Raw genomic sequence first — 27,988 nt, forward strand, 5'->3', positions numbered from 1 at the left:
CACAGAGACCACAGCAAGGTTGCTCAAGCAGCATTTTTATTTACAAACAGCAATTTCCATTGAATTTATACCATAAAAAAGCCATTTACAAGCAAGAAACAAGAATTCAGAATGAAATTAAGCAGCACTGAAATATTCATGTCACAAACCTAAAGCAAAATGAATACGAGTAAAATATCATTTGAATAAATAGTCTTCAGTTCATGCTATAAAATAACCCTTAATGGTAAGTTACTAGTTGATAGAGCATCCGCTTAGCTAGCTTCATTACTTCACGTGGTGATGAAGTGTGGCGACGTGAGGTTACCAGTTTATATTGCAAGATAATGACACCATGTGAAGTCATTCAAATTGCTCAGCCATTTGTAACGGAAGGCTACGGCAGCCCTACTGCTGAAGTGGTAAGAGACGGTGTCACATTAGGAAAACGGTCGTTCTCAGGGGAGGCAGGTGAGTTTACCTCTATGCTCTAGTCAGGGCAGCAGCCTGGAGCCCGGTCTCGAAGTCCCAAGGCCACATTCACAGCGTGCTTGCCACTGAGGGGCTGTGAGAGGTCTGTGTGCTCCGTCTGCCACGCAGAGTAGCGAGCAGGCTTACTCTAGGAGCTAATCAGGAGCAGCAATAGCCCTGTGTGTGCCAGCCCCAGGGGACAGCTGGAGTTGGCAAGCCCTGGCAGGAACAGTGGGAACTCTGGCACTTACTGAAGACGATGTGTGTGACGACCGTTACGAATCTGGAACAAAGTGAATGACTTCTCTGAACTTTCAGTTCAGCTGCACTGAGTATATGAAATCTATGATGTAAGAACTAGATAGTCTTGTATAAAGAGTTTACATAATTCCCCAATACTTTCATATATAAAATTTAATAAATAACCCTGACCAGGCTAGAAGCACCATTCAAGGGGCATGAGCCCTTGGAAAATAGTTTAGATGTTGCATATTTGAGTCCCTTTCAGTGGAGGCTTCACAGGAAACCATTACAGAGCCTAACAACAACAGTGACAACAAAAACATCACAGTAACAAGTGGAAGGATTAAAATAAAGCGCAGCAACCTAAGGGAGAGTTCGTGCACACGGACACGTGCCCTAGCCCTTGCTTTGTGTTCCTGCAGATTCTCCCCAGAACCTAGGCTGTTAAAAATTAAAACCATACACAAAATATGCAGGCCCGTGGGTCTGGGCTAAGGGTGAGGCAAAGAGGTGGTTATACTTGCCGTCGTTAAAAGAGACGCACACTTATGCTCTGGGAGATTTAAAAAATTACCAATTTAGTTCTACAGTATAGTCTGCTTAACAGTGAACTGACAGTATCCTTTCTGCTGTTAAAAAAAAAAAGAAAGAAAACACACACACACACACACACACACACACACACACACAAACCCCACACAACAAAAACCTGCCAAAGCAGAGCCAATTGATGGGAGGCTTTTCCACTGACCGGGAAGATGAACTCATCTTTGTAGCTGTATTTACAAACGGTTTCTAAAGGTATTTACAGCTTTAGTAGAAACAAGGGGGCAGAGGACTGATGAGAAGAAACATACGGACTGAAAACCACAAGTGTTAGCAAAAGTATAAAACGTCTTCACAGTTTGTGCAACGGGGTCAACGTGGTAAGGAAGGGAGGGCGCTGTGGCTGTCTTCACATTGTCTAAGGTGGAAAGGTAGCTGAGAAGAGACTCGCTTACGCACAGGCCTGTCGGGAAGCGGGACATACTTTACTGTAAAGATGTCTTCACATACTGTTTATCTTAGTGGACTTGTGCATCCGCTACAGTGAGAGAGCTAACCTACAACTGTACAGGGACAGGTTTGCTGTCCACGAGGAGTTACACGGTGAGCTCCAGGGAGGCAGGCCTGCTCAGTGGCCATCCTGGTTCTCCTGCCCTGTCTGCACAGAGGGCCCTTGGCAGACACCGAGGGTGAGCGTGCAGACAGGCTATGCAACGCCGTGCTGGCCTGGGCACTGTGTCTCTCAGAGCCCCGTGAACTTTACAGTACTGTGTTATGGCTTGAGGATTCATTCTTAACACTGCTAGCAGTGGAGAGGGTAAAGTGTTAGCAACATGAATGGGAGCAAGCGCAACTCGCGAAATGTGGAATCATGATCATTTATAACTCAAATTGGTTTTCTGCCCCTTAACAGTCCCATTACAATGTTTGAACCTGAACTGTACAATCAAAGCAATGTCTATTTTTGTCAAAGACAATTTTGGATAAGTCACTCTTTGGTAAACTCAAACCAGCTAAACAAGTTGACAAACATAAGAACTCCATGTACGTAAGTTCCAACAGACAGTGACAAGAGCCAGGACGTGGCCGTGCTGCCCGAGTGCACACCCCTCACCACTGATGCTCTGGAAGCATCTCAGAAGGCCCCAGGCCTAAGTGAAAAGGAGGCTCCTTCCCTGAGCTTGACGTCTCACGTCCTTTGATTTGGGGCCTTTCTTGCCACAAACTTAATTGGTATCACAACACACACACACAAAGTTTTGCATTTAATTCTTGAAAAGAAAGAAAAATCAAAATAAATTGCATTAGTGTAAGGGAAATGAAAGATCACAGACATTTACCTGAAACCTCAGAACACACTTAAGTAGGTAAACACTTGGGGCCCAGCCTCCCCTTGAGGCGTTCAACTTTCTAAGCTGAATGCTTCAAGAGAGAACAAACCCCGACTTAGGCAGTTTGACGAGGAAAAGGCATACCGAATACCCGATTAGCAAGAGCCGCTCCCGGGAGGGGGCAGCGGGATTAGCTATCAACAAGAGTTAACACTGAGGTGAGGCGCGCAGTTCACAGCTGAGCAGATCCTGTGTGCTAAGGAGATGCTACTGAGCCGCCAGTGGGGCTCCACACAAGGGCTGGAATCAAACTTTTTCTCAAGGAAAAACAAAAACAAAAAAAGAAAAACCTCCCCCCGCCCCCCAAGCTATCACTCTTGGTATTTTAAGAGCCAAAAAAAAGCATGGCAAAGCAGCAAACACCCATTTTTGTACTCCTTAGCTGGTAGCCTGAGGTGGGCCCTCGGTTTCTGGGCCTCTGTCTGTCTGTTAGTGTAGGTTCTCCCACAGCCGCTAGAGTGCTGCTGTCTCTGGACAACCAGCTGCAAGACTGCCCTCTACCTGACTCCACGTCACCAGAGCTGTCTGTGAAGCCTGTGGGTGTTCGTGAAGCCTGTGGGTGTTCGTGAACCTAACACCAGACAGACACTCTCCACAGCACTGAGCAGACGCAGCTCAGACAGCAGCCTGTTTGCAGCACATGCTTGAGCTCAGGGGACAGTAACCAAGGCCTCACTACAGGAGGGTTCACATTCTCTCGAGGATACTGACCTAAAAAATACATAACACAACAATAGCACCACATGACCAAAAATGGTGAGACACACACACAGTTGGTGACACACAGAGGATCTTGGAGGGTTTTGACTTTTTTCTTGAAGCAGGAAACATTGAGAGTCGGGGAGCCAACGAGGCTCTCATCAGCACACACAATACTAAGATAGATATATTGCTTGCAATTCCCGTAGAGTATAGCATTACAAAAAGTACAAATTCCAAGTTCTGCAGTTTCCCTGGGAACTGCGTAGAAAAGTTGTTGTGCACCTGAACTGGCTGTTTGAGGAGAGAGAGAAAAAACCCGAAAGAAAACAAAACAACAGAACTACAACACTGCTTGGAGAATTTTGTAGACAATAGCTACAAATTCCTGTCCTTTAGTGAGAGCGCTACCTCCCGACGGAGCAACTGGATGTAGTTACCTGGTAGGTATGCTTCTACAGTACGGAATGAAGGTAGATTGGTAGGCCAGTAAAAACCGTGACAACCACTGCTCCTTTGGGGTTGGCTAGTATAACACTACATTGTGTAGAAAGGTCAGCACCACAGGTTGTCCAGTGTACCTGGACAACGAACAAAAATCCCAAAATGGTTTCCCACTACAGTTGAAGGAATTTTATGGCATTTGGTTTATGTGTTTGTTAGGAAGCAGAGCTATGAACACCGTGATTTGCTTTGCTTGCATTTGGACACATGATTACTATATCTGAAAATCTAACTGACATTCTTCTGTAAGGGAAACGAAGGGCTAAAACTAACATAGTAGGCGGGGTTGAAACAGAGTCAGGGCTCTGCTCACACTGTATTAAATTATATATTCCTCTTACATTCACCTCAACCAGAATAAACTCAAATTTGAGAATGTATATATACTATATATAATAACCACTTTATTATATATATATATAAATTGTCTAACTACCCCCTAAAAGTAATTTTAAATTAGAAAAGGTTACCCATTTGTACCAGCTGACAGCATCCTAGCCTCTCTCCATGAAAACGCACTGGGGCGAGCAGCCACAGTGAGAGTGCCTGCCTCTTTTGGCAGAGAGAGTAGGGTCAACCAGTTGGCATAGCTGAATCACTGGCAGAGTTGGGAGACACGTTCAGCCAAAGAGGAATACTGTCAGCCTGTTTTCCCTGGATACGCTGCCCTTCATGCTTTGAGCTCCTTGGGGGAGGGAAAAGGACGGGAGGGAGGGTAAACACAAGAAGTACCCCACCCAGAACCTTCAGGGAGACTAGCAAGAAACCGAGAGATTTCCAGCTGGTGGGAAAAAGCAAAGATTACAACAAAGCAAATCACAACGATGCATTGACTGATGTGCTTTGTTCAGGTGCTCCTTCGCTGTCACTTTAGTCGGGCGCATCAGATACTGTGTGGATTTCCATGCGGGAATCTAGTGCCATCTCTGAGGCTGACGCATCACTTTCCAGTTTCTGTTCCACGTACACATCTGTTCTTTCCGGGGACTCCATGCGACTCCTGATCTCGGTAACACCCGGGTGGTTTTTCCTCAGGTGCTGGTTGAGGGTGCCCTGGAATGGAAAGCACTTCCCACAGACCTCGCAGCGGAATGGTTTGTCATCAGTGTGGCCCCGGATGTGGTACTCCAGCTGGTCCTTGCGTGTGTACTTCTTGCCGCAGAACTTGCACACAAAGGGGGTGATTCCCATATGCAGTCGCATGTGCCTGTCGAGGCTTCCCTTCTGGTTAAAGGACTTCCCACAGTAAATACAGATCAACCTCTCATTGTATGGGTACCAGTATCCTCTGGCACTCCTCTCCCGGGGACTGCTCTCATAGCCAGGATTGTTCATCGTGGCTTCACTGTCGGAGCCTGGCACCACACCCTGCAGGTCACTGTGCAGGTGAACAGACAGAGCCCGCTTCTGGCGGGCCCCACGGCCTCGGAAGCAGCTCAGCATGGACCTGGATGGGCTGGAATTGCTCTGCCCTCCAAAGGCTTCTGGCACACTGGAAGGCTGGGAGGCTGCCTGCGAGTAGGGGTACGCATGCTGGAGCACAGAGCCGTAGGCGCCCACATTCACAGCCACAACTTGTTCCCCATCAACCATCTCCGTGTGGTAGCCATCGTCACCCAGGGAGGAGCTGTCGGAACAGCTGGGCCGGTCAGACTTTTCCATCTTCACTTTCACCTCGGTGATCTGGTTCTCCCTCACCAGCAAGTCCCCTTGCTCATGGTCCCCTTCTATCTGAATCTCGTACTCAGACACGCTCCCACTGCTCCCCCGGTCTGAGTGCCCCTCTTCCTGTAAGCGGCTCCGCAGGGCTTTGTTGGGGGTCGTCTCCATCCGGAGATCACTGCTGACTGGAGGCGGCCGTCCCTGAGGGCAATATGGAGGGGAGATCTCAACAGGATTGGCGAAGAAGCTGCCATCTTTCACCCCATTCCGGCTCTCGGGATTCTCTTCAGCTCCGATGGTGACAGAGTCAACATCTCCCACACTGATCTTTGAGTGGATGCTCTCCAGGATCTGCGTGCACTTGTCGATGACACACTGCATCTGAAGAAAGCTGGCCGCTGTCAGAAAACTGACGACATCCTTCAGCTGCAAGGACATCCTTCCAGTGTAACAGAAGGAGAGCAACTGCTCAAACACGCTGGGGTTCTTAATCACAGATATAGACAAGCCGCTCATAGTACTCAGTGCTGAATGGTCCCGGAAATATGGGGAGCTGGCTGCGAGCACGGCTTTGTGGGCTCTGAAAGGCTGACCCTGAATGTGGACGATGATGTCGCATAGCTTCCCTTGCAGGCGGAGCTCGTTTAGCTGGCTCAGGACAGTGCTGCTGTGCTCGGGCACATCAAACTGAATGAAACTGCTGCTGTCCATTTCTCCCGACACCAGGTATGATCTGCAGAGACAAAGAGCATCCGTAACTCGCCAGGGCTCCTCGGCAAGAGCAAGCAGTGAAGACAGGAGCTCGCGGCAACTCTGCAGCTAGCACTCTCCTAAGGTCTGCCTGACCACTCTTCCTCTTGCTGAGGTCCTGTCTTTTTGTTTTTGTTTTTCAAGACAGCTGTGTTAACAGCTCTGGCTGTCCTGGAACTTGCTTTGTAGACCAGGCTGGCTTCGAACGCACAGAGATCTGCCTGCCTCTGCCTTCCAAGTGCTGGGATTAAAGGCCTCTGCCACTATGCCTGGCTCTTGCTTAGTTTTTAATCTTCCATCTCTCCATTAATTCACCTAGAGCCAAATAAGTGAATGATCAGTTAGCTCAGTGTGATTCTTTTTTTTTTTCCCCCCAAAACAGGGTTTCTCTGTGTAGCCCTGGCTGTAGACTAGGCTGGCCTTGAACTCAGAGATCCACTGCCCCTGCTTCCCGAGTGCTGGGATTATAGGCATGTACCACCACGCCCATTTTTAAAGATTTATTTACCCTGCCTGCATGTATACCTGCAACGCCAAAAGAGGACACCAGATCTCCTCATATATGCTTGTGAGCCATCATGTGGTTGCTGGGAATTGAACTCAGGAACCCTGGAAGAACAGCCAGTGCTCCTAACCTCTGAGTCATCTCTCCAGACTGCCTTATGTATTTTTGTATGTGTGCAATTTATGTTTGTGTACAGACAGGAACACATGTGAGTACATTCACAGGGGCCAGAGGTCAGTCTTCTTTCTTATCTTTTGAGAGTTGAGCTGGGAACTCACCCACTGGCAAGTCTTATTGGTCACCAAGTCCAAAATATCCATGTCTCCTGCCCAGAGCACTGGGATAACAGGCACATGTCCCCAAAGTCATTTTTTATGCCTATGTACCACGTGCATGCAGTGTCATCAAAGGCCAGAATTGAATGTTGGGTCCACTGGGGCTGAAGTTACAGATGGTTGTGACCCACCATATGAGTGCTAGGGATCAAATCTGAGTTCTTAGTAAGAGCAACCAGTGTTCTTAACCACTGCCAAGTTTTGCTACAGCCCTCAAGTTTTGTTTTTTGTTTTTCTGAAATTACATTTTATTTATTTATTTATGCGAGGGTGCCACCATGGATATGTAGAGGCAGGAGAACAACTTTTAGGAGTTGATTCCTTCTCTTACAAGGTTCTGGGAGATCAAAGTCAGCTTGTCAGACTCGGAGGCAGATGAGAAGTTATCTCATCGCCCTCCTCAGCCTTTTTACACGGGTGTTAGGGATTGGAACTCCAGTTCTCATGCTTGTGCACAAACGCTTTATTGACTGAGCCATCTTCCTAGCCTCCATTTGTGTATTTCTAACTGGTATTTTTTTCAAGTGTCTAGCAACCCAAACACAATGAGTGGAACAAACTTCTTTCCAGTGCGATCTTGATTTGGGCTTTCCCCACATAGCTCTGCAGGATAAGCAATGGTTAGTCCCTTGCCGAAAAGTTATTTGAGGCAAAAGCAAGAGTAATGGGCACGCGTTGCTCATGGCATTAGCATGCTTGGGACAACTGCTTCCACCACTCCTGCCCTGGAATCCGCAGCTCCAGACAACTCAGAACCACTGAGGGGGCTGGTGAGATGGCTCAGTGGGAAAAGGCACTTGCTACCAAGCAAGAGAACCTGAGTTCAGTTTCACAGGACTCATACAATGGAAAGAGAGTATCATTCCTAAAAGCTGTCCTTTAACCTGAAGTGCACTGTGGTATGCATGCAAACAGGCAAACACACACAGACACACACACACAGACACACACACACACACACACAAATAAATAAATAGCACACAGGTGTTGAGGTAAACACAAGACTAGATTGAACAAGTCTATTTTTGTTTTTAAAATCCAACCAACAGATTTTGCTTTTGAGACAGGGCCTCACCCCACAGACCAGTCTGGTCTCATACTCGGGCTTTTCCTGCATGTTCCACTCTTAGGAGTATACCATCAGAAAGTGAAACACTCTTTTTATTACATGAGAAGGGGATCATCACCATCTATTTCAAACAAAAAGAAAGAAAGGAAGAAAGAAAGTGAAACTCTCCTTACTAAGAATTGAATCAAAGCCAGGCAGTGGTGGTGCAGGCCTTTAATCCCAGCACTTGGGAGGCAGAGGCAGGCAGATCACTATAAATTCTAGGCCAGCCTGGTCTACAAAGTGAGTCCAGGGCAGCAGGGCAGCCAAGGCCACACAGAGAAACCCTGCTTCAAAAAAAAAAAAAAAAAAAAAAAAAAAGGTCAGTTTTTCTGTAGCTTTTCACAATAAAAATTTGAGGCTTAGAAAACATCATCTACAACCAAAAAAGTACATGGGAAGTCAGTGCCTTAACAATTTTATCTTAAGCAAATAGTGAAAATAAGTGATTCAACTCAGAAGGCTATAAAAACAAAGAAAAGGGGAAACAAAAATATTTCGTTAGATAAGTCTAAATCTAAGAGTCTTGCAGGAAAGGATCAATCAGTTAGTTTGACTGGATCATCTCACATTTTCAATCTTGTCAGAATCTGAGTTAAAACATTTTAGTCAAGAAGAATGTTATGCTTCTATTTATCCTAGACTTCTGATTGAAATCTGCATGAAATGGACATATTTTTAGGATAACATAATTGGCAGAACTAAATGAAAAAGACACAGAAGTGCCAAGGCACAAACGATCTCCAGGCCGTTCACGCTGTTCTAGTGGCGCATGGAGACACGGAAGGCATCTCAGTGCATCTGGTACAAACCTGACACCAGCGGATGGTGGCAGCAGAAAGAAGTCTGCTCTGTCTGAGGGACTGCAAGGCCCCATGCAAACACTAGGAAGGAAGAACACCTTAGGTTAGGCCCTGCTAAAATGATCTCTGTGTGGCATCACAAAGTCAAAGGAGAAACTCACATGGCCATATCAACACCTTGCCAAAAATTCATCTCAGAAGTAACTACCTTTCAGAGTAAGAAATAAGCAAGAAAGAACAGGATTCCTGGAGACATATTAACTAGTGACCACTGCCAGGCAACGGCATCACCCTTAGAAAGAATCACTGTCTCTTCCCAAAATGTACCCAACAGAGGGCATCTAGCCTCACATCCTTACTGTTAAGAGCCATCCTGTTAAAGGAGCTCACTAGGTATGTGGGCTGTCTAAGACTCACAAGGTCTGTACCATGATGCACCCCCAGAACTGCTTCCAGCCTCTGACATGCTGTCAGGAGCCATTGATTTGGGGAAGTTCAGTAAGCATGAGAGATCTCTGAAAGGGATCTGGTATTTTGCAAGGTCTATACCGTGACGTACCCCAGAATTGCTTCCAACCTCTGACTACCCTGCCTACTGTTCCATCTCTCTAAAATCTGGCATTAGAGCCAGGCACAATGGTGCACACCTTTAATCCCAGCACCCAGGGAGGCAGAGGCAGGTGGATTACTGTGAGTCTAAGGCCAGCTTGGTCTACAAAGCAAGTCCAGGACAGCCAAGGCTACATTCAAGGCCAGCCTGGTCTACAAAGCAAGTCCAGAACAGCCAAGAAAGATTACACAAAGAAACCCTGTCTCGAAAAACCAAAAAGAAAAAACATCTGGCATTGGTGTAAACTGTCACTTTCTGGGTATTGACCAGTTCTGATTGAGGAAACTTCCTACAAGATCTTGTTGAGGATGTACTGTTTGTTGTTTGGATGAATTAATCTCTTATTATGGAATTACTGATTTGATTAAAATAGTTTTAAAAGTTAAATTGTTTTAGATCTTCTAAAACAATTTTAGAGAGTTTATGGCTGCAATAAATACTTTTGTGAACCTCCAGATGGCTTACTAGGGATAGCCTTGTAGCAGATTTGTGGCCTCAGATAAGTCTTCACTCTAGATGGTACCACGAATCCTGGTATTTCACCATAAATATAGGCAAGTTGGTTTAAACTTCCCATGAATCCAAGATGGAATGGGGCGACGTAGAGAAAGCACAAACCTTAATGTCTATATATACAAACTGTTCTGTTATAATTCCTTATATCTTGTCACTTTGTGGCATCTTTGTTGTCATTTTAAATTTACTCTGTTTCTTAGAATGAAAGACAGATAAAATTGTTGCCCTGAACTCACTAGGAGCTAAGATAGCTGGATATGTATAGTTAGACCAGTCCTAACTGAAAAGTCATATATTACCTTTGTCACTCTGAACTCACTGTGAACTTACTATGTACTGGATACCTAGATAAGAAATGTTTAGCTTTAAAACATATAACCTGCTGTATTTTAGAATTTGTTTGTTTTCATGATTAACTGCCCTTTTTTGACTAATAGGTAATTCTCCTTTCTCAGAAGTCTAAGTACAGTAACCAACAATAAACGGCGTTGAAATCAGGAGGCTTAACTTCAGTTGAAGTTAAGATGCCTAACTTCATCCACCTTTTTTCTTGAATGTTATGTGTGTGAGAGTGGTTCATTTTCTATCTCTTTATTTCTTATTTTCCTGTATATTCACAAATAAGTTAGCAGACTAGCTTTACCATCAGCTTTTTAGGGCCTAGAAGGTCTAAGTTTACATATGCTTACTGGAGATCTCTGCAAAGAGGCCTGTCTACAGATCAAAGAGCCTCCTTTTACAACCCCCATGCAGTCTCTAGCCAGAAGCCGCTTTTACAGCCTCAGCCATAGGAAACTTGTGGTCAGTTTAAGTTCTTCTCCTCAGCTGCAGTACAGCCAGTGACTAGAGAAGGAACCTTGGGCTCCCTTTTCTCTTTCTTCTTTCAGTCCTGATCAGTTGCCTGAGCCATCAGCTCTGGCCACCCGAGAGATAAAGTGAACTTGAAGAGCAGCAGCATCCAGCCCCAGAGACCCTACCCTGGACCTCCTTGGAGCTGCAAAGGCATTAACACCTTACCTCCTAGGCATTAAAGACATTAGCACAATAACCCATCAAGAAGGGTCCTGCAGACAGGCACTCAGTTTAACTCAGCAGTTTGCAAACTCACTCAACTGTGGAGCTCTCCCCTGAGGTACACATCAGTCATTAGTATTCCAAAGAATTGGTGTTCCCTTGAGCTCATTCTGGAGATACTTCAGGCAGAGGCAGTCCCATCAGGGAATATACTAGATAAGGCTTTCTACCACTTTTCTTTTTCTTTTTCTTTTTTAAATTTTGAAACAGGGTCTCTCTCTATAGCCCTGGCTATCCTGTAATTTAGTATGTAGACCAGCCTGGCCTTGAACCCAGAGACATCTAACTGCCTCTGCCTGAGTTCTGGGATTAAAGGTGTGAAGGTATGCCTACCATACCTAGCTTTACCACCCCCCCCCCAGCCCCCACCCGTGGCCTTGGCTATCCTGGACTTGCTTTGTAGACCAGGCTGGCCTCAAACTCTACACCTGCCTCTGCCTCCCAACTGCTGGGATTGCAGATGTGCGCCACCATGCCTGGCTTACCATCACTATTGCTCCCCCCCCCCCACGAGACAGGGTTTCTCTGTGTAGCCTTGGCTGTCCTGGACTCACTTTGTAGACCAGGCTGGCCTCGAACCCACAGAGATCCACCTGCCTCTGCCTCCCGAGCGCTGAGATTAAAGGCGTGCGCCACCACTGCCCATCACCATCACCATTCTTAACATTGTTGTGTTTGGAACCCTGAGCCAAATCAACAAGGGAAAATGAAGGAGCACAGCCTTTTAGGAAAAGACAGAATTAACATTAAATGCAGATCTTGACCATTTAAACAGAAAACACAGTGATGAGGATCTAAGAAGTAGATCAAAATAGCTACATTGAAAAACAAGACCAGGTGCAAGAACAAGGTACAACCATAATACACCAGCAAGGAGTTGTAAGGGCTCTGTGGCCATAAAACGGAAGGAACAGGACAAAGAAGGCATTATCTTTTTTCAGTGTGTGTTGGGGGGGGGGACGACATGTACATAAGAAAGAGAGAGGGGGGAAGGACGGAGAGAGAGAGAACACATGTGGTAGTCAAAGGACAGCTATGGCAGTCTTCTCTCCCCTTTCACCATGTGGGTCCCAGGTACTGAACCCAGGTCATCAGGCTTTGTGACAAGCAACTTTACCTATTATCTTATTAAGAGATTTCTATGGGGAATTGAAGGGACATAAAAGTGATTTTAAAAATGCAGCTATTCTAGAACATTGATGTCCAGTAAGAATACAAGCCACATGTATTCAAAATGTTTCCTAGTAGCTACCAGTGCTCCAACCAAGCCTCACCAACCCCCACAGCACAGCGCTAGCCAGAGAACCCAGAGCCTCAAGCACCGCTAAGGAGACTCCACTCCTGTACAGCAGCCTAGCCCACCTAGCAGCTACGCTTATTAAGTTTTAAATTTTTTAATTAATTTAACCCAGCAGAGCAAACATCACAAGGCATTTTAAATTCCTCACCATTTCACACTTGGTTACCTGTCTCGAAAAACCAAAAAAGAAAAGAAAAATCTAGCTAGATTTGATGTACTGATGTCTGCTGTATGCCGAGCACACGCGTCTATGGGGTTATATGCTTTTTACCATAAATCCTGGTATGACTAGGTCATCTTCCGAATGAGGGTGTGGTCACAGAAGGCCTCTGGAGCAAAGACAACATTAAGATCAAAAACATGCAGAATGGTTCTAGAGCTCCGCAAGGGTGTGCAAGTCCTTCAGGGAAATCACAAGTGTCAAGGGTGAGGAAGGAAGGACCTGATGGAAGCATCTCTTTGGCAGGGACACGACATAAAGGGGCCGCAGAAGCTGCTGGTGGCAATGGAGATCACACCAAGATGGCTTCATGGACGATTTCAAGTATGGGGAAAGGATAATTATCAAAAAGGTTGCCTGGGCAACTTGAGAAACTTCATAGCTAGCCCCTTCCTGTATAGCCTTCCCTAGAGAGAAGTCATGTCCATGTACAAATGTGAAGGTGTAACTATAGAAGTAAAACTTTTATACCTTAAAAATGCTTACCAAAAAAGGGCAGAAAAATATGAAAAGGATTTACAAACTACTTGGCAGAGTAGTATGAGACTTACAAATAATAGAAGTAAATATCACAACTGAAGACTCCAGGCAGGCATGGTGGTGCACACCTGTAACCCCAGCACTCTGGGAGGCAGAGGCAGGTGGATCTCTGTGAGTTCAAGGCCACTCTGGTCTACAGAATGAGTCCAGGACAGCCACAGATACACATAGAAACTGTCTTGAAAAAGAAACCAACCCCCAAACCACAAAAAAACTCCACAAATATGAACAGATGCTTTAAAAAAAACAGAATAAAAATAGTCTTTTAGACAGAGAAAAATAGCCATTTCATCAGTAAACAAAAACTTAACAAGAGATGCAATTTTTTCTCCATTTGGCAAGACTTACAAAAATACACCCGTCACCTAAGAAGAGGTCAGGCATCACCATGTCTCATGGTGTTTTCCCAGCAGAAGGTGTCTAAACAGCAAATCAAAAGGGGAAAGGAAGGCCTGAGGCCTCTAATGCGGCAGAGCATTTGAGATGGAGCATAAGCTGAAGGGTTCCCGAGAGGTCTCCTCTCGCAGGATGGCTGAAATAAAGAGGCTGCAGGAAAGCAGCGCACAACACAGCTGCTAACACCCACAGGACCCCATCTTTTGGCAAAAGGAGAAAGAAGGCTCTCTCCTTTGCCTCACAGTAACGCTTCCCTAGGAAGTGACAGTGAGACTTGAAAACTCCTTCCCAGAGCTGCTAACAAGCAACACTCAGTAACAAGCTTCTGAGAAGTGGGCAAGGTAATTTTACAATTAATTTCAGTTGTAGGCACAGAACCAGAACATAGTTCTAGGCACGTAAGGAAAAGAAGAGGTGTAATTAATTTCAAGTTTTGTACCCCATGGCCAGATTTATCCTTGTGGTCCCAGGACAGAACTCAGAGGCTTTGTGGGGATATCAATTTCACCCATGACCCTCATCTCATCAGGACCAGCAGCTTCCTAATTCTTCCTTGCACGGAATTTCAACAGGCCTACTTTCTATTAGGTAAAGTTTTTGTTTTGTTTTGTTTCCTGGGGCAGAGTTTCTCTGTGTAGCCTTGGCTGTCCTAGACTAGCTTTGTAGACCAGACTGGCCTCGAACTCACATATATCCTCCTGCCTCTGCCTCCTTGAGTGCTAGGATTACAGGCCTACAACTCTCTGCCCAGCTTTAGGTAAAGTTTACCTTTAAAGTAAAAACACTAAAAGTAAAACATATTAAAGGCGTGGTGGCGCACGCCTTTAATCCCAGCAGTTGGGAGGCAGAGGCAGGCAGATCACTGTGAGTTCGAGGCCAGCCTAGCTAGAAAGTGAGTCCAGGACAGTCAAGGCTACACAGAGAAACCCTGTCTCGAAAAACCAAAACAAAAAAACAAAAAAACCCCATATGCATATTATAGCACTTCAGAGCGTAATATAGAAAAAAATAAAAACTACAAAACTTTGCTCACGCCAATGCTGGCTTCCAAAGGAGCCTCAAGAGAATCCTGAGCACGTACTTGCATGTGCTGGCTAAGAACTGTAGCAAGGTCTGGAGAGATGGCTCAGCAGTTAAGAGCACTGGCTGCTCTAGCAGAGGATCAAATTTTGGTTCCCGCCACCCAACATGGCCGCTCACAGCTATCTGTAACTCCAGTTCCAGTGGATCTGATGCCCACTTCGGGTCTCCTTGGGTGCCTGTATGCATATGATGTACATACAGTCAAGCAGGCACACACATGTAATTTTTACACATGTAATTAAAAAACATATACAATGTAATATACCTTAAAATCTTCCTCATTGTTTCCAGATTCATAACTCCAAGGACAGCTATGTAACAATGTGTTTAACCAGTGTCAACTAATGCGAAAACCAGGAAGCACACTAATCAGCCATTACACACAGCATGGTGACATGTGTTGCAGACAGCTTGGCTCTCTTTCCTAACTTCCTGCAGAAGAACTGAGAGCTTTGCACTTCAACCTATAAAGCTGGAACATCTTCTAAGAGATGGTGAGTGCCCACTGGTTTGCCAAGATCACAGGAGGAGCTGCTCCCCACAAGGGCCAGCATCAAGCATTAAGCTATCACAACTTACTGACCTGGAGGGGAGAAGCCCCTTCTGATGTGCATGTGCTTTTCTACCAACAAGGCCGCCATGTTTCTCACACTTCGTGGCGATCTGAATGGCAGGCTGAAGGCAGCCGGGCTCTGAACTGCCTCTTCTTATTCTCTGCCTGCAGTTGCCTTTTTGCTGGATTGTCAGAACTCTTTGTAAATTAAGAAAATTACCCTGTCATTTGTGCTGCACTAAGATTTAATTGCAATCAGTAAATGGCATACTAACCGGGGACTTGGATTATTTCTCTGCACTGATAGCAAATACTCAACATCAACTCCCACACACAGCAACCACGGGGAACGCAAGGACTCACAAAGTCCCTGTCTTGCAGTTTGACATGGGTTTAACGCAGCTTTCTCCCAGCCCAGGGAGAGATGGGAATCAAATTCATTTTTGATAATGTAGAGATGTGATTTATATTCATTTTTCATTTAGATTAAATTTGCAGCTGCTTCAGAAAACAATAATGAATTTGATTATTCCACTCACTAAAAACATTAGGATCAGTGTTCTTTAATTTAGTAGATTAATCATGTCTTCCTAGGACGTTATAATAGGTAAAAACAAAGCAACAACAACAAAAAACCCCTAGTCATTTACTCTATATTTTAACTCTAAAAACAAGCACATATAAACTGGATTTGACCCCCTATGGTGCTATTAATAGCTATTCTGCTTTTGTCTGTGAAAGCTATGCTGTAGGTAAGAGCAGGCAACACTACTTCCCAGCACACAAGGAATTAGCTGAAACTGGCTACTGCTTCAGCAAATGTCTTCCTGGTCCTCTTGTGCTTATTCAAACAGTGGGAAGATAATCTCCTGCAGTCACAGCCCTTAGCCCTCCCAGGCATGACCATCAGAAATCGCCACTTACTGAATGTGATGCACGCCTCACTTCAAGGAGCCCTGTGCCTCCCAGTGAGGTGGATACTGTCATTCCACTTTAGAGATGAGACTGCACAAGGCTGACTTTCCCAGCATCGTGTCCATGTTTGCTGTCTGGATCTCCTATGGGATAAGCCCCCTGCTTCACTGGGCTCAGGACAGGAAGTGAAGCAGAAGAGGAAGGAGCATGAAGAGACAAGTAGCAAGCATCTTCCTATCGCTAAGATAGTGAAGTACAATTGCTCAAAGAATTCTCTTTCCACATCAAAACCACCTGTTCATGCCTGTTCTCCCAGCAGAGTAGCAGGAAGACAAGAGGCCAGCCTAGGCTACAAGCAGATCCCTCTGAAAGCAACAAAAACAAGCCTGTGCAGGTAGGTAAGAGTTACGATCAGGAAACCATCAGGGGGCAAGGGGTTCCCTAATGAAGTGCATGGCCTTTTCCAAGATCAGTCATGATGCCCTTGGATTCTTCAGACCCCTTTCTCTGGCTCATTATACCTGCTTTAAGCAAAAAGCCCTCTCTCCATACAAAAGCCTTAATTAGTTAGAAACCACAAAGCTGAGGCTCAGGTGACAGACAGCCCTTTGCTGATTCAAGGTGGACATCTCAAGAGACCAGATGCCACCAAGACAACACAGGTTCAGCCAAGTTCAACAGAACACAAAGCAGCACTGAGACCAGAGTTCAAAGAGCATGAGTAAACTCTGGGAGGTGTAGAGCACTGAGTGAGCCTTGAGGATGCTAAAGAGGGGGCTCCAGACAGCAGGGAGGTCTAACTGACAAGGTGAGTCATAGAGGGAGAAGGTGGGCATAGTAAGGGGGCCACAGCCTAGCACTGCGGGCACGGCCACAGGGAGAGAAGCTACCATTCCTCCCACAGACCAAAGGAGAAGGGAACAAAAGGCCTAACAGAAGACCACACGGCAATGGGGTTACTTGAAAGCTTTGCACGGTCCCACCAGAAATAGCTCGGGACATACCACTGCACTGTGGATGTCTCACAGCGCGCTGCTCTGAAATGCAAGACGACCTGACCCTAAGCTCAGTTCCAGGCCTCCCTACACAGTCATGTTTTTTACCTGAGGGAGCTCTGGAAGAAAAGGGCACTGTGCAGAGACTGACAGACATGCTGAGTTGAAAAGAGACACCAGTGACTAGCCCTGCTCCTTCACACGGGTGTGGACAAAGGAGGCAAAAAGGCACTCTTACAGGTGGATGTCACTGTAGGTCACCTGCAGGGTAAAATCAAAGGCCTGGCCACTGCAGAACACAGCTCCTGAAGCCTTCAAACGATTGCCTGCTTGCTGGTGTCCTAAAAACAAGTGAGCAATGTTCAGCTTGCTTTGGCTTTCTCCTGAATACCACCAATATTCATTCATTCATTCATTTTTGTTTTTTAGAGACAGTTCAGCAGGTAAAGGTACCTGCCACCTAAGCTGATCACCTGAGTTGGACCCTTGAGACACACATGATAAGAGGAGAACTAACTACCACAAATTGTCCTTAAACAGGCCCTCCTCCACATGGGCACAGTGACATGTGCATGTACCCACATATTAAATAAAGGAATGCAACAAAACTTTTGTTTGTTTTTTGCTTTTTTGAGACAGGGTTTCTCTCTATAACAGCTCTAGCTGTCCTGGACTCACTTTATAGACCAGGCTGGCCTCAAACTCACAGAGATACACCTGCCTCTGCTTCTCAAGTGGTGGGATTAAAGATGTGTGCCACCACCACCCAGCCAAAAGTTATTTTTAAGGGGGCTGGAGAGATGTCTCAGAAATTAAGAGCACTCTCTGCTTTTCCAGAGGTCCTGAGTTCAATTCCCAGCAACCACACTATGACTCATAACCATCTATAATGAGATCTGGTGCCCTCTTCTGGTGGGCAGGCATACAGACAGACAGAATATAATAAATCTTTTGTTTGTTTGTTTTTTGGAGACAGGGTTTCTCTGGGTAGCCCTGGCTGTCCTAGATTGTCTTTGTAGACCAGGCTGGCCTTAACTCAAAGAGATTCCACCTGTCTGTGTCTCCCAAATGCTGGCATTAAAGGCGTGCACTGCCACACCTGGCTTTAAAAAATTTTTTTTAAAGATCTTTGAATATAGAAACACGCTTGCAGAAGTGTATGTATGTGTACGTTTCAAATATGTGTATACATGTATGTTGCAGAAGTATCTATATAATAGAAAACAAGGCATCCATTGTGTTTTTCTTTTCTTTTCTTTTTCTGCAGTCACAAAAGAGTGGTTAAGAAAAAAGCAGGTGCAGTGGCATGTAATCCAAGCTACTTGGGAGGAAGAAGCAGGACATCCACCTGGCCCAGGAGTTTGAGGGCAGCCTGGGCAACAATGAGAAGATACCCAGGGCTGGAGAGATGGCTCAGTGGATAAGAACACTGCGCCGGTCTGTGGTGCCACACACCTTTAATTCCCAGCACTTGGGAGGCAGAGGCAGGTGGATCCCTGTGAGTTCAAGGCCAGTCTGGTCTACAATGCGAGTCCAGGACAGTCAAGGATACACAGAGAAACCCTGTCTCCAAAAAAAAAAACAAAAAACAAAAAACAAAACACAAAACCTGACTGTTCTTCCAAAGATCCTGCGTTCAGTTCCCAGCAACCACATGATGGCTCACAACCATCAATAATGAGATCTGATGCCCTCATCTGGCATGCAGGGCCACATGCAGATAGAGCATTCATACATAAAATAAATAAATAAAATATTAGAAAAAACAAAACAAAACAAAACAATCCCAGCGGGGGCTAGGGAGATGGCTCAGAGGTTAAGAGCTCTGGGTGTTTGTCTAGAGGTCCTGAGCTCAATTCCTAGCAACCAAATGGTGGCTTACAACCGTCTGTAATGAGATCTGGAGACCTCTTCTGTCTGATGCTCTCCTGTCATGAAGTCATACATGAAGACAGAGTGCTTATCTACACAAATACACAAATAAATAAATCTTAAAAAAAAAATAAACAATCCCAGCACTCGGGAGGCAGAAGCAGGAAGATCCCTGTGAGTTCGAGGCCAGCCTGGTCTACAGAGTGAGTCCAGGACAGCCAAGGCTACACAGGGAAACCCTGTCTCAAAAAACCAAAACTGACAAATAAACAGATAAGCAAATCTATAACAAAATACAATGCAGTTGTTAAAGGGACAGACAGAGCTGGGAAGCGGTGGCGCATGGCTGAAATCCCAGTACTCAGAAGCAGAGGCAGGGGGATTTCTGTGACTTGGAGGCCAGCCTGGTCTACAGTGAGCTCCAGGACAGCCGGGGCTAAACAGAGAAACTCTGTCTTGGAACAAACCAAAACAGAACAGAACACAGTGTGTGTGCTTCAGTATAGAAGCTCTATGATGCACTTGAGAGTAAACAGACGTGGAACAGTTTACACCTGTAGACGCCCGGCTGCCGCTCTGCAGAGGTCCAGGGTAGGGTCTCTGGGGCTGGATGTGGATGCTCTTCAAGTTCACTTTATCTCTCGGGTGGCCAGAGCTGATGGCTCAGGCAACTGATCAGGACTGAAAGAAGAAAGAGAAAAGGGAGCCCAAGGTTCCTTCTCTAGTCACTGGCTGTACTGCATCTGAGGAGGAGAACTTAAACTGACCACAAGTTTCCTATGGCTGAGGCTGTAAAAGCAGCTTCTGGCTAGAGACTGCATGGGGGTTGTAAAAGGAGGCTCTTTGATCTGTAGACAGGAGTCCTTGCGGAGATCTCCAGTAAGTTAATGTGAATTTAGGCTTATTAGCCGTAGAAGGCTGATGGCCTTGAATCTGTTAACTTATTTGTGAATATACAGAGAAATAAGAAATAAGAGAGATAGAAAATAAAGCACTCATACACATGCATTCTAGAGAAAAGGTGGATGAAATTAGGCATCTCAACTTCAAGTGAAGTCAGGTTTCCCAACCTCAACAAATACATTCAAGAGAAACGGTTGAAGAGAAAAGGTAGAAGTTAAGCTTCCCAATTTCAGCACCGTTTATTGTAGATGACCATACCTAAACTTCTGAGAAAAGGTATTTCATCATAGTCGAAAAAAGGCAATTAATCAGGAAAACAGATGAATTCTAAAATACAACAGGTTACATATTTTAAATCTAAATATTTCTTATCTAAGTACCCATTACATAAGTTCACAGTGAGTTCAGAGTGACAAGGCCTGAAAGTTACAAGAATATAGGACTTATCAATTAGGACTGACCTAACTAACGTTATTCAGCTAGCTCTTAGGTCATAATGAGTTCAGGACAGTAATTTCATCTGTCTTTCATTCTAAGAAACAGAGTAAATTTAGCTTCATTCTACCTTGGGTTCATAGGAAGTCTAAACAAACTTGCCTATATTTATGGTGAAACACCAGGATTCATGGTGTCATCTGGAGTGAAGACTTATCTGAAGCCACAAATCTGCTACAAGGCTATCCTTAGTAAGGCATCTAGAGGTCCACAAAGGTATTTATTACAGCCATAAACTAACTTTAACTTTTAAAATTATTTGAATCAAATCAGGAATTCCATAATCAGGGATTAATTCATCTGAATAACAAACAGTGCATCTTCAACAAAATCCTATAGGAAGTTTGCTCAATCAGAGCTGGCTAATACTCAGAAAGTAACAGTTCATACCAGTGCCAGATGTTTTTTCTTTTTGGTTTTTCAATACAGAGTTTCTCTGTGTCATTTTGGCTGTCTTGGACTCACTTGGGAGACCGGGCTGGCCTTGGACTCACAATGATTCCCCTGCCTCTGCCTCCCTGGGTGCTGGGAGTATAGGCATGTGCCACCATGCCTGGCTCTAATGCCAGAAATTAGAGAGATGCAACAAAGCACAATTGACAGGGTAGTCAGAGGTTGGAAGCAATTCTGGGCTACATCACGATACAGACCTTGCAAATAATGCATCACTTCCAGAGATCTCTCATGCCTACTGGACTTCCCCGAACCAATGGCTCCTGACAGCATGTCAGAGGCTGGAAGCAATTTGGGAGTGCATCATGGTACAAGACCTTGTGAATACTGCATCACCTCCTAGATAGCCCACATGCCTAGTGAGCTCCCTTAACAGCGTGGCTCTTGGTATACACACATGATTTTTTTTTTTTTTTTTTGAGACAGCCTTACTCTATAGTCCAGGCTGGCTTCAAACTCAAGGCAACCATCCCTCCTACCTCCGCCTCCCAAATAATGCAATTTTAGGTATACCGTCATGGCCAGCTTTACAGTTGACTCTTCAACAACACAGGGGCTCAAGGTACTAACAATATCTATGAGTAAGTTTTGATTCTCCAATAACTTAACCAATAGCCTGCTGGTGCCTGACAATCTCACCTGTAACAGTAAACTGACACACACTCCTGGGTTACACGTATCATACACAGAGAGACCACACAAGAACCCCCCCCAAAAAAACCCCCACTTTTTACTGACACATACAAGTCACTGGAGTTAGCAAGTATGGCAGGAGCTGCAGCAGTCAGCTATGGAACTACAGTAGCAGTTATCTGCAGTTTTGATTAAGGACTGCCTTTAGTTTTGTTTTCTGAGACTACTGGCCTGAAACTCAGCATGTGTAGCAACCCTCTTGTCTTTGACTCCAGACATAATAGTGCATCTTTAGGTCTGTTTACATTTTTCTTTTAAGATTTATTTATTTCAGAGGCAGGCGGATCACTGTGAGTTCGAGGCCAGCCTGGTCTACAAAGCGAGTCCAGGAGGACAGCCAAGGCTACACAGAGAAACCCTGTCTCAAAAAAACAAAAAAAAAAAAGATTTTTTTATTTATTATGTACAAAGTGTTCACCTACACGTACACCTTCAGGTGAGAAGAGGGCATCAGATCACAATATAGATGGTTGGGAGCCAACATGTGGTTGCTGGGAATTGAATTCAGGACCTCTGCAAGGGCAGCTAGTCCTCTTAACCTCTGAGCCATCTCTTCAGCCCCTGTTTACATTTTTCTAGACTACAAAAGACAGCATTTATGGCTTGTGTGTATGCATGCACATGATAGTAGTTTTGTGGTAGAAAATGAGAGAATACTGTCTACATGCTATACATTTGAGACACACCTTTTCCTTATTGTCTTCCAAATTTCTAGACTATGGTTTCTGGGATTTTTTTTTCAAATTGTAGGGGGAAAATATATACATATGTACACATACAAATTAAGTAGACCCATTACGGGTTTAAGGATTTAACTCAGGGCTAGGGTACTTGCTTTAGCAACCACAAAGCCTGCATGAGTGACCTAGAACAAGAAGTGCAGCAGGAATCTGAGAACACTGGGCTAGGAGAAAGAAATGGAATTCTGAGCAGCCACAGTGAACATGCCTCCACAGGAGGACTCACAGGGATGCAGCGTGGGCTGGCATGCACTCTGGGGCGCAGAAGTGGGCAGTAGGAAGTATGGAGTGGGCATGGGAAGAGGCTAGGGACTGACCAACCCTGAAGAGGGCACTGCATTAAAGAGCCAGAAGCAGTTAGGGGAAAAAAGAAGAGCTGAGAACAAAAGAATGCGCTTGCTCCTGGGAAGAGGCCTTCCACCATAGCAATAGTGGGTCAGAGTCAACACACCCGATTCTCTCTGAAATGCCATTTCCAGTGACAGGATAGGCAGCAAAACCCAGCACCACGCCTGATATTCCACGTGAGGAAAATGAGCACGGAAACCTTAGCAACACCTTCATACGCCACAACCTGTGCCGGAGAGCCTACAGATGGGGGGGAGGGGGCGCTCCTAAACTTCACCTGGACAGAACAGCACGTGTGATCATGGGTAAAGCCTCAGCATGCTCTCTCCCCATGACAACCAGAACAAAAGCACAGCACAGTCCAAGCAATGGGAGCTGTCTCATTCACTCCCAGATGAGCTCTTAGGCAGGGACCTCACACGAAGCTCTCGCTGTGAGTCAGCTGATGTATCCTAAAGCAAGCAGGTAAGCCAAGCCCTCAGGATGACGACCGGAGGTGCAAAATCTACAAGGTGGCTGACTCCTATCTCACCTGGAAACACTGCTGCTTCCTTCCGGAGATGCTACACTTCCTTGAAAAATGCCGGGTTACACTTCCAGGAAAAGAAAGGAGGTGACAAATTTGGAAGCTGCTTGAGGCAGTAGGAAGGACCACTATTCACAAGATGCTTGTGATCCCAAACTCAGGCTGCAGTAGCCGAGAAGCAGTAGGGCTGCAGGAAGCATTGTGATGCTGATGAAACTCAAGGCGAAGGGAAAAAAAGGAGGAAATGGCATTCTGTGATGGATATTCATGAAGGGCGCTTCCTAATTTAAAGGAAAACAAGTTTAGAGTTCTTACTGCATTAATTCATGTGAGAGAACATTTTTATCCGAACTGTTACATTTCTGAGCGAGGCGCTAACACTCTTCAGGTCTGCCCAGATACACTAATTTGGGGAGGGTGCGATTTATCTTAGTCAATGCAAAACATTGGAAGCCGCTTCTGAGAGAGGCGAGGCTGCTTCAACCTCACCAGCATCAGCGAGGACAAGCTGCTCTTAGCTCCTGCCCTGCACACTGTGCAGAGGAAGCTATTCCCGGCAACAGACACAGATGTTGCAACTGTCCCCCACTGTACAGATGAGGAGATACACTCCAAGACACCAGGAACTTTCCTGGGGTCACTTCCCAGGGGGAAGTGAAACCACATTTGTTATTGCATAGGAAGAGAACTTTAACTCAGGAATCCTGATTGGCCGTGTGGGTTTCCTTGGTGCTGATCCTCATGATCCTAACTTCAAGTGGTAAATCCAGTCAAGATGTCCTATAAGCTCAGTTGGTCTGACACGGTGGTGAGGGGGCCATAGTGCCAAACTGGACAACACTTCAAACGGTTTTCTAAATCTGACCATGAAATGCTCTTTTTTTTTTTTTAACACTGTTAGTAAAGGAGGCCCCAACAAGTGTCTCACTTCTAAAGATAGGGTTTTACTATGTTACCCAGTTGGACTCAAACTACTGAGTTCAAGTAATGCTCCTGTCTCAGCCTCTCCAGTAAGGTACCAGAGTTTTGCACCACTGTTCCTGGCTAGTTGCTTCACATTTGAATCATGAGCTGAAAGATGCTTCAGGCAGGAGTAAGCTTTCTGAAAGCAAGATCCTTGAAATAAATTAAGGTGCAACAGCTTATCTGCTCATGGCTGGCTTTTCAGGAGACCTGGAAAATACACTCGTTCCACCTCTTACAACAAACGGATTAGAAAGGCTCACCTTGAATTGCATTCTTCCAGGGTGCTTTCCATGCCAGCAACATCAACAGAAAATAACCATTAGAAGCTTAACTGTGCTCAGTTGGTGACCTTCACTAAGCTAAATTCAGCAGTTTGTCAGCTACAAAACATTAAATGGACACAATTAAGTCTGAAAGCATGAAACAGAATTTCAACTAAAATAACATGAAAATCAATGGAAGTATAATAAAATGATGGGACTCTAGGTTCATGACACTTGACATTCTTGCTTCAACCAAAAGGGAAAATAGAGATGTACAAATCGGATAGGTAAGCAGGGCGTGGTGGCGTGCGCCTTTAATCCCAGCACTCAGGAGGCAGAGGCAGGCAGATCACTGTAAGTTCGAGGCCAGCCTGGTCTACAAAGTGAGTCCAGGATGGCCAAGGCTACACAGAGAAACCCTGTCTCGAAAAAAACCAAAAATAAATAAATAAATAAATAAATAAATAAATAAATAAATACAACAACAAATCGGATAGGTAGAGCTTGGCAGCTCACCTTTTCTCCAATGTGATGCACCACACCTAACTGTAATAAAATGTCTTCAGCAGTTCCTAAATTCTGCTACCTGCTTCGTATGGCATCTTCATTAAAAATCACAGCGGCAAACTGGGCGTGCTGGTATAGGCCTTTAATCCCAGCACTCAGGAAGCAAAGGCAGGGGGACCTTTGAGTTCAGGGCCAGCCTGGTCTGCAGAGTGAGTTCCAGGATAGCCAGGGCTACACAGAGAAACCCCGTCTTGGAAGAAGGAAAAAAAAAATGACAGCAGCCGTGGAGTGGGCTCCGTCTAAAATGTGTTTGCTTTGCAAGCATGAGGGCCTGAACTTGGATTCTCAGCACCCATGTAAAATGCCATGCACAGAGGCTCATGCTTGTAGTCCCAGCACCAGGGAGGTGGAGACAGGAGACTTTCTAAGGCTTGCTGTCCAACCAGTCTGAGACCCTTAGAAGATAAAGTAGAGATAGAACAGAGGTAGGAGAAGTTACCTGACACCTTAGCACAAGTGGACACACACGTACAGGTGCACATGAATACACATACACCTGTAGAAATCCTACTACGTAGACTTTATTACACATTACAAGAAAAATCAGGCTCAAGCTAGCATGTGTGAGGCCCTGCATTAATTAAATCTTCAGCACCAGAAAAGAAAAGGAGCGAAAGAAAAGGCAAGCTCAGAGAATGTGATAAAATGCTACGGTCACATGGCTAGTGAGTGGCTCTGCTGAGAGTCAAACCCAGGCCTATCTGATGCCCTGGCTTGCTTTTCCAGAGCCTTAGACTTATGAATTACACTTTCCCCCCCCCCCCTTCCTGATACTGTTTCACAGAATTCACCCTGTGCTTTCTGCATCTAAGAATAAAATGGAAAACATCCACCTAGAAATGCAACATTAAATACCAGTAGTTACAGAAGACAGAGAAAGCTAATAACTAGCAACAGTTTCTCCTTTAAGAAAAGTTGTTTAGCAACAAAAATCAGGAACGATTTGAGGACCTATTATCAAAATTCCAATTCCAGCATCAGGTAGCAGAAGGAATCTGAAAGAAGCATTAACATGCTGTGACTTCAAACAAAACTCCTGCTCCAGCTGGGACGAGACAGGCTCCATAACCAAGCAAGCTAGCTTCAGCGTCCCAGTGCCACAAAGGCATGGGGGCAGGGCGGAGAGGGAACACCCTGTGGAGGAAGTGTATCTTCAGCAGGGGCTTGAAGGAAGTGAAATGGAGAATATGCTCAGAGGACTGGAACAGCCCTGAGCCAGTCATACCCTGGCCAAACGAGGCCAACGGAGGCCAGGAAAGAAGTCAGGTTCAGCTGGATGGAGTATACCAAACCTGAGCGACCCTTCAAGGGGGGCTGGGAGAAAGTAGCAAGGGCGCCATGCAGCAGGCAGTGAGCAGACTGCGGCGACTCCCCAGCTCACAATGTCTCAGCCTCTAGCACCCCTGGCCTCTAGTTTCTGGAACATGCCTGCATCTAGAATAGTTTCAACTTTGACCTAGTGTTCAAGATCTTTCAGGAACTGAGCCTAATCAATATTTCCTCTCCCATCTTAGCCCTCCTTGGCCAGGAGGCTGATCTAATCACGAACTCCATAGGATCCGCCCCCCCCCCATCTGAATCCTACTCACCCTTAAACACCCAGTTCAAGTACCACCCTTTCACTAAGCCCCGCAACCACCTCTCCTGACCTTTACCTCTCCTGCCTAATTATATAGGACACAGCCTTGTCTCACCAACATTACCTTTTCACAGGCAATGTCTAAACCCCGATGGTAAAGCCTTGAAGATTCAGGGTGCCTTCAGCCCCTAGCCTCCACCACTTCGCAGCATGACATTTACTAAAGCAAGCAAGCATTCAACTAATTTTTTTTTTAACTTCCTATACTAAGTTTGGCGTTAGCATAAAGGAAGGATGGGGGGAGGGTGAAACCTCTGGAGTCAGAGACCAGCTAGCTACGAAGCTGTTGCAATAATCCAGATGTGAAGCAAAAACAGACTATACTAGGGAACAAAGAGAAAATGGGCAAACACCAACAGCAAAATGTTTGCATGCAAAACATTCCACAGGGAAACTACGGGCGACAACAAGGAACGACGAAGGATCAGCAGAGCTATTTCCAAGAAAACGCTTCTGAGAATCATTTTTTAAAAACCTCCCTGTTACAAAGTGCACGAAGTGGTTAAAAAGTCTACATCTGGAGTACCGGGGGAGACTTCAGTAAAACTGCCCAGCATGTTGAACCAGGCAGCAGACCTTGCAATGTCAGATAGTCACAACATGAGGGGTCTGTAGGGAGTTCATCTAAACTCTCAATTCTCACGTGGAGAAACTGAGGCCCAGCAGGGAAAAGACTTGTCGAAAGCCTCAAGATGGAGCGTCCCAGATTTGAGTAACCCCAAAGCAGTCACTTGGCCTAAGCAGGCAGTGTTTTACACGCCCCCTCCCCAGTCTGTCGCCAGCCGCGCGCCAGTGGCCACGGAGACCACCCCGGACAAGCTTAACACGCGCCGCCTGTTTACCTGGCGCAAGGCAGTGGCCGGAGGCAGCAGCTCCTGGGCAGCCTCCCGCTGACCACCCCCCCAACCTCCCGCCAGGCCAGGCCTGGCTCTACCGGGACCACGGTCACTAAGACCCCCTCGGCACCGGGAGGGTGAGCGAGCCGCTCGGGGCAGAGGCTGGAGAGGTGCAAGGCAGCTGCCCTGGTTCGCCCCTCCGGGCCAAGCGCCTGGCCTCCGGCAGGTGCCCGGGCCTCAGGACCCCGCCCGGCCAGCCCCGGCACTGACCAGGCAACGTCTCGCCCGCCCCGCCGCGCCCACAGCGGGATCGGACAGCTGTCCCACCGGCCGTCCCGACCCTGCCACCTCCACCCGCAGCCAGCCAGCCTCACCTGGGCCGTGCGCCGCGATCACATCGCCCTCCCGCGGCGCCCCCTCCGCCGCAGCCGCCGCCACCGGCGCCAGGCCCTTCCCCGCCGCTCCCGCTGCCGCCCCTGCCCGCGCCCC

General features: G+C 46.0%; 2 protein-coding genes across 5 annotated transcripts in view; both read right to left on the bottom strand.

Annotated features, from left to right (window-relative positions):
• The window catches only part of RALGPS1 (Ral GEF with PH domain and SH3 binding motif 1), a 293,692-nt gene extending 265,736 nt beyond the window's left edge, over positions 1-27,956 (bottom strand). The window contains exon 1 of the mRNA XM_084799382.1: positions 27,874-27,956. The gene's annotated coding sequence lies outside the window, so the exon portion shown is untranslated. The remainder of the gene's footprint in view (positions 1-27,873) is intronic.
• On the bottom strand, positions 20-27,988 carry ZBTB34 (zinc finger and BTB domain containing 34). 4 transcript variants are annotated; one of them, XM_084799389.1, is made up of 3 exons: positions 27,874-27,988; positions 24,455-24,574; positions 20-6,228 (listed from the first exon to the last, which is right to left on the bottom strand). In XM_084799389.1, exons 2-3 carry the CDS (start codon positions 24,484-24,486, stop codon positions 4,704-4,706), a joined length of 1,557 nt encoding a protein of 518 aa, XP_084655515.1. In that variant the 5' UTR covers positions 24,487-24,574; positions 27,874-27,988; the 3' UTR covers positions 20-4,703. The 4 variants fall into 4 exon arrangements, with proteins under 4 accessions (XP_084655515.1, XP_084655517.1, XP_084655516.1 ...); XM_084799391.1 differs by lacking the exon at positions 27,874-27,988 and adding an exon at positions 23,235-23,509; XM_084799390.1 differs by lacking the exon at positions 24,455-24,574 and having other exon boundaries at positions 27,874-27,983.

The sequence above is a fragment of the Acomys minous genome, assembly GCF_964271855.1.
Source record: "Acomys minous genome assembly, chromosome: 10".
NCBI classification, from domain to species: Eukaryota; Metazoa; Chordata; class Mammalia; order Rodentia; family Muridae; genus Acomys; species Acomys minous.

Bases quoted from the DNA above. Each gene is read 5' to 3' on its own strand.
- ZBTB34 (XM_084799389.1), bottom strand. From the start codon at position 24,486: ATGGAAAGCACCCTGGAAGAATGCAATTCAAG. The intron at 6,229-24,454 runs GTGAGCCTTTCT...TTGTCTCTGCAG, and splicing joins CTGGAAGAATGCAATTCAAG to ATCATACCTGGTGTCGGGAG.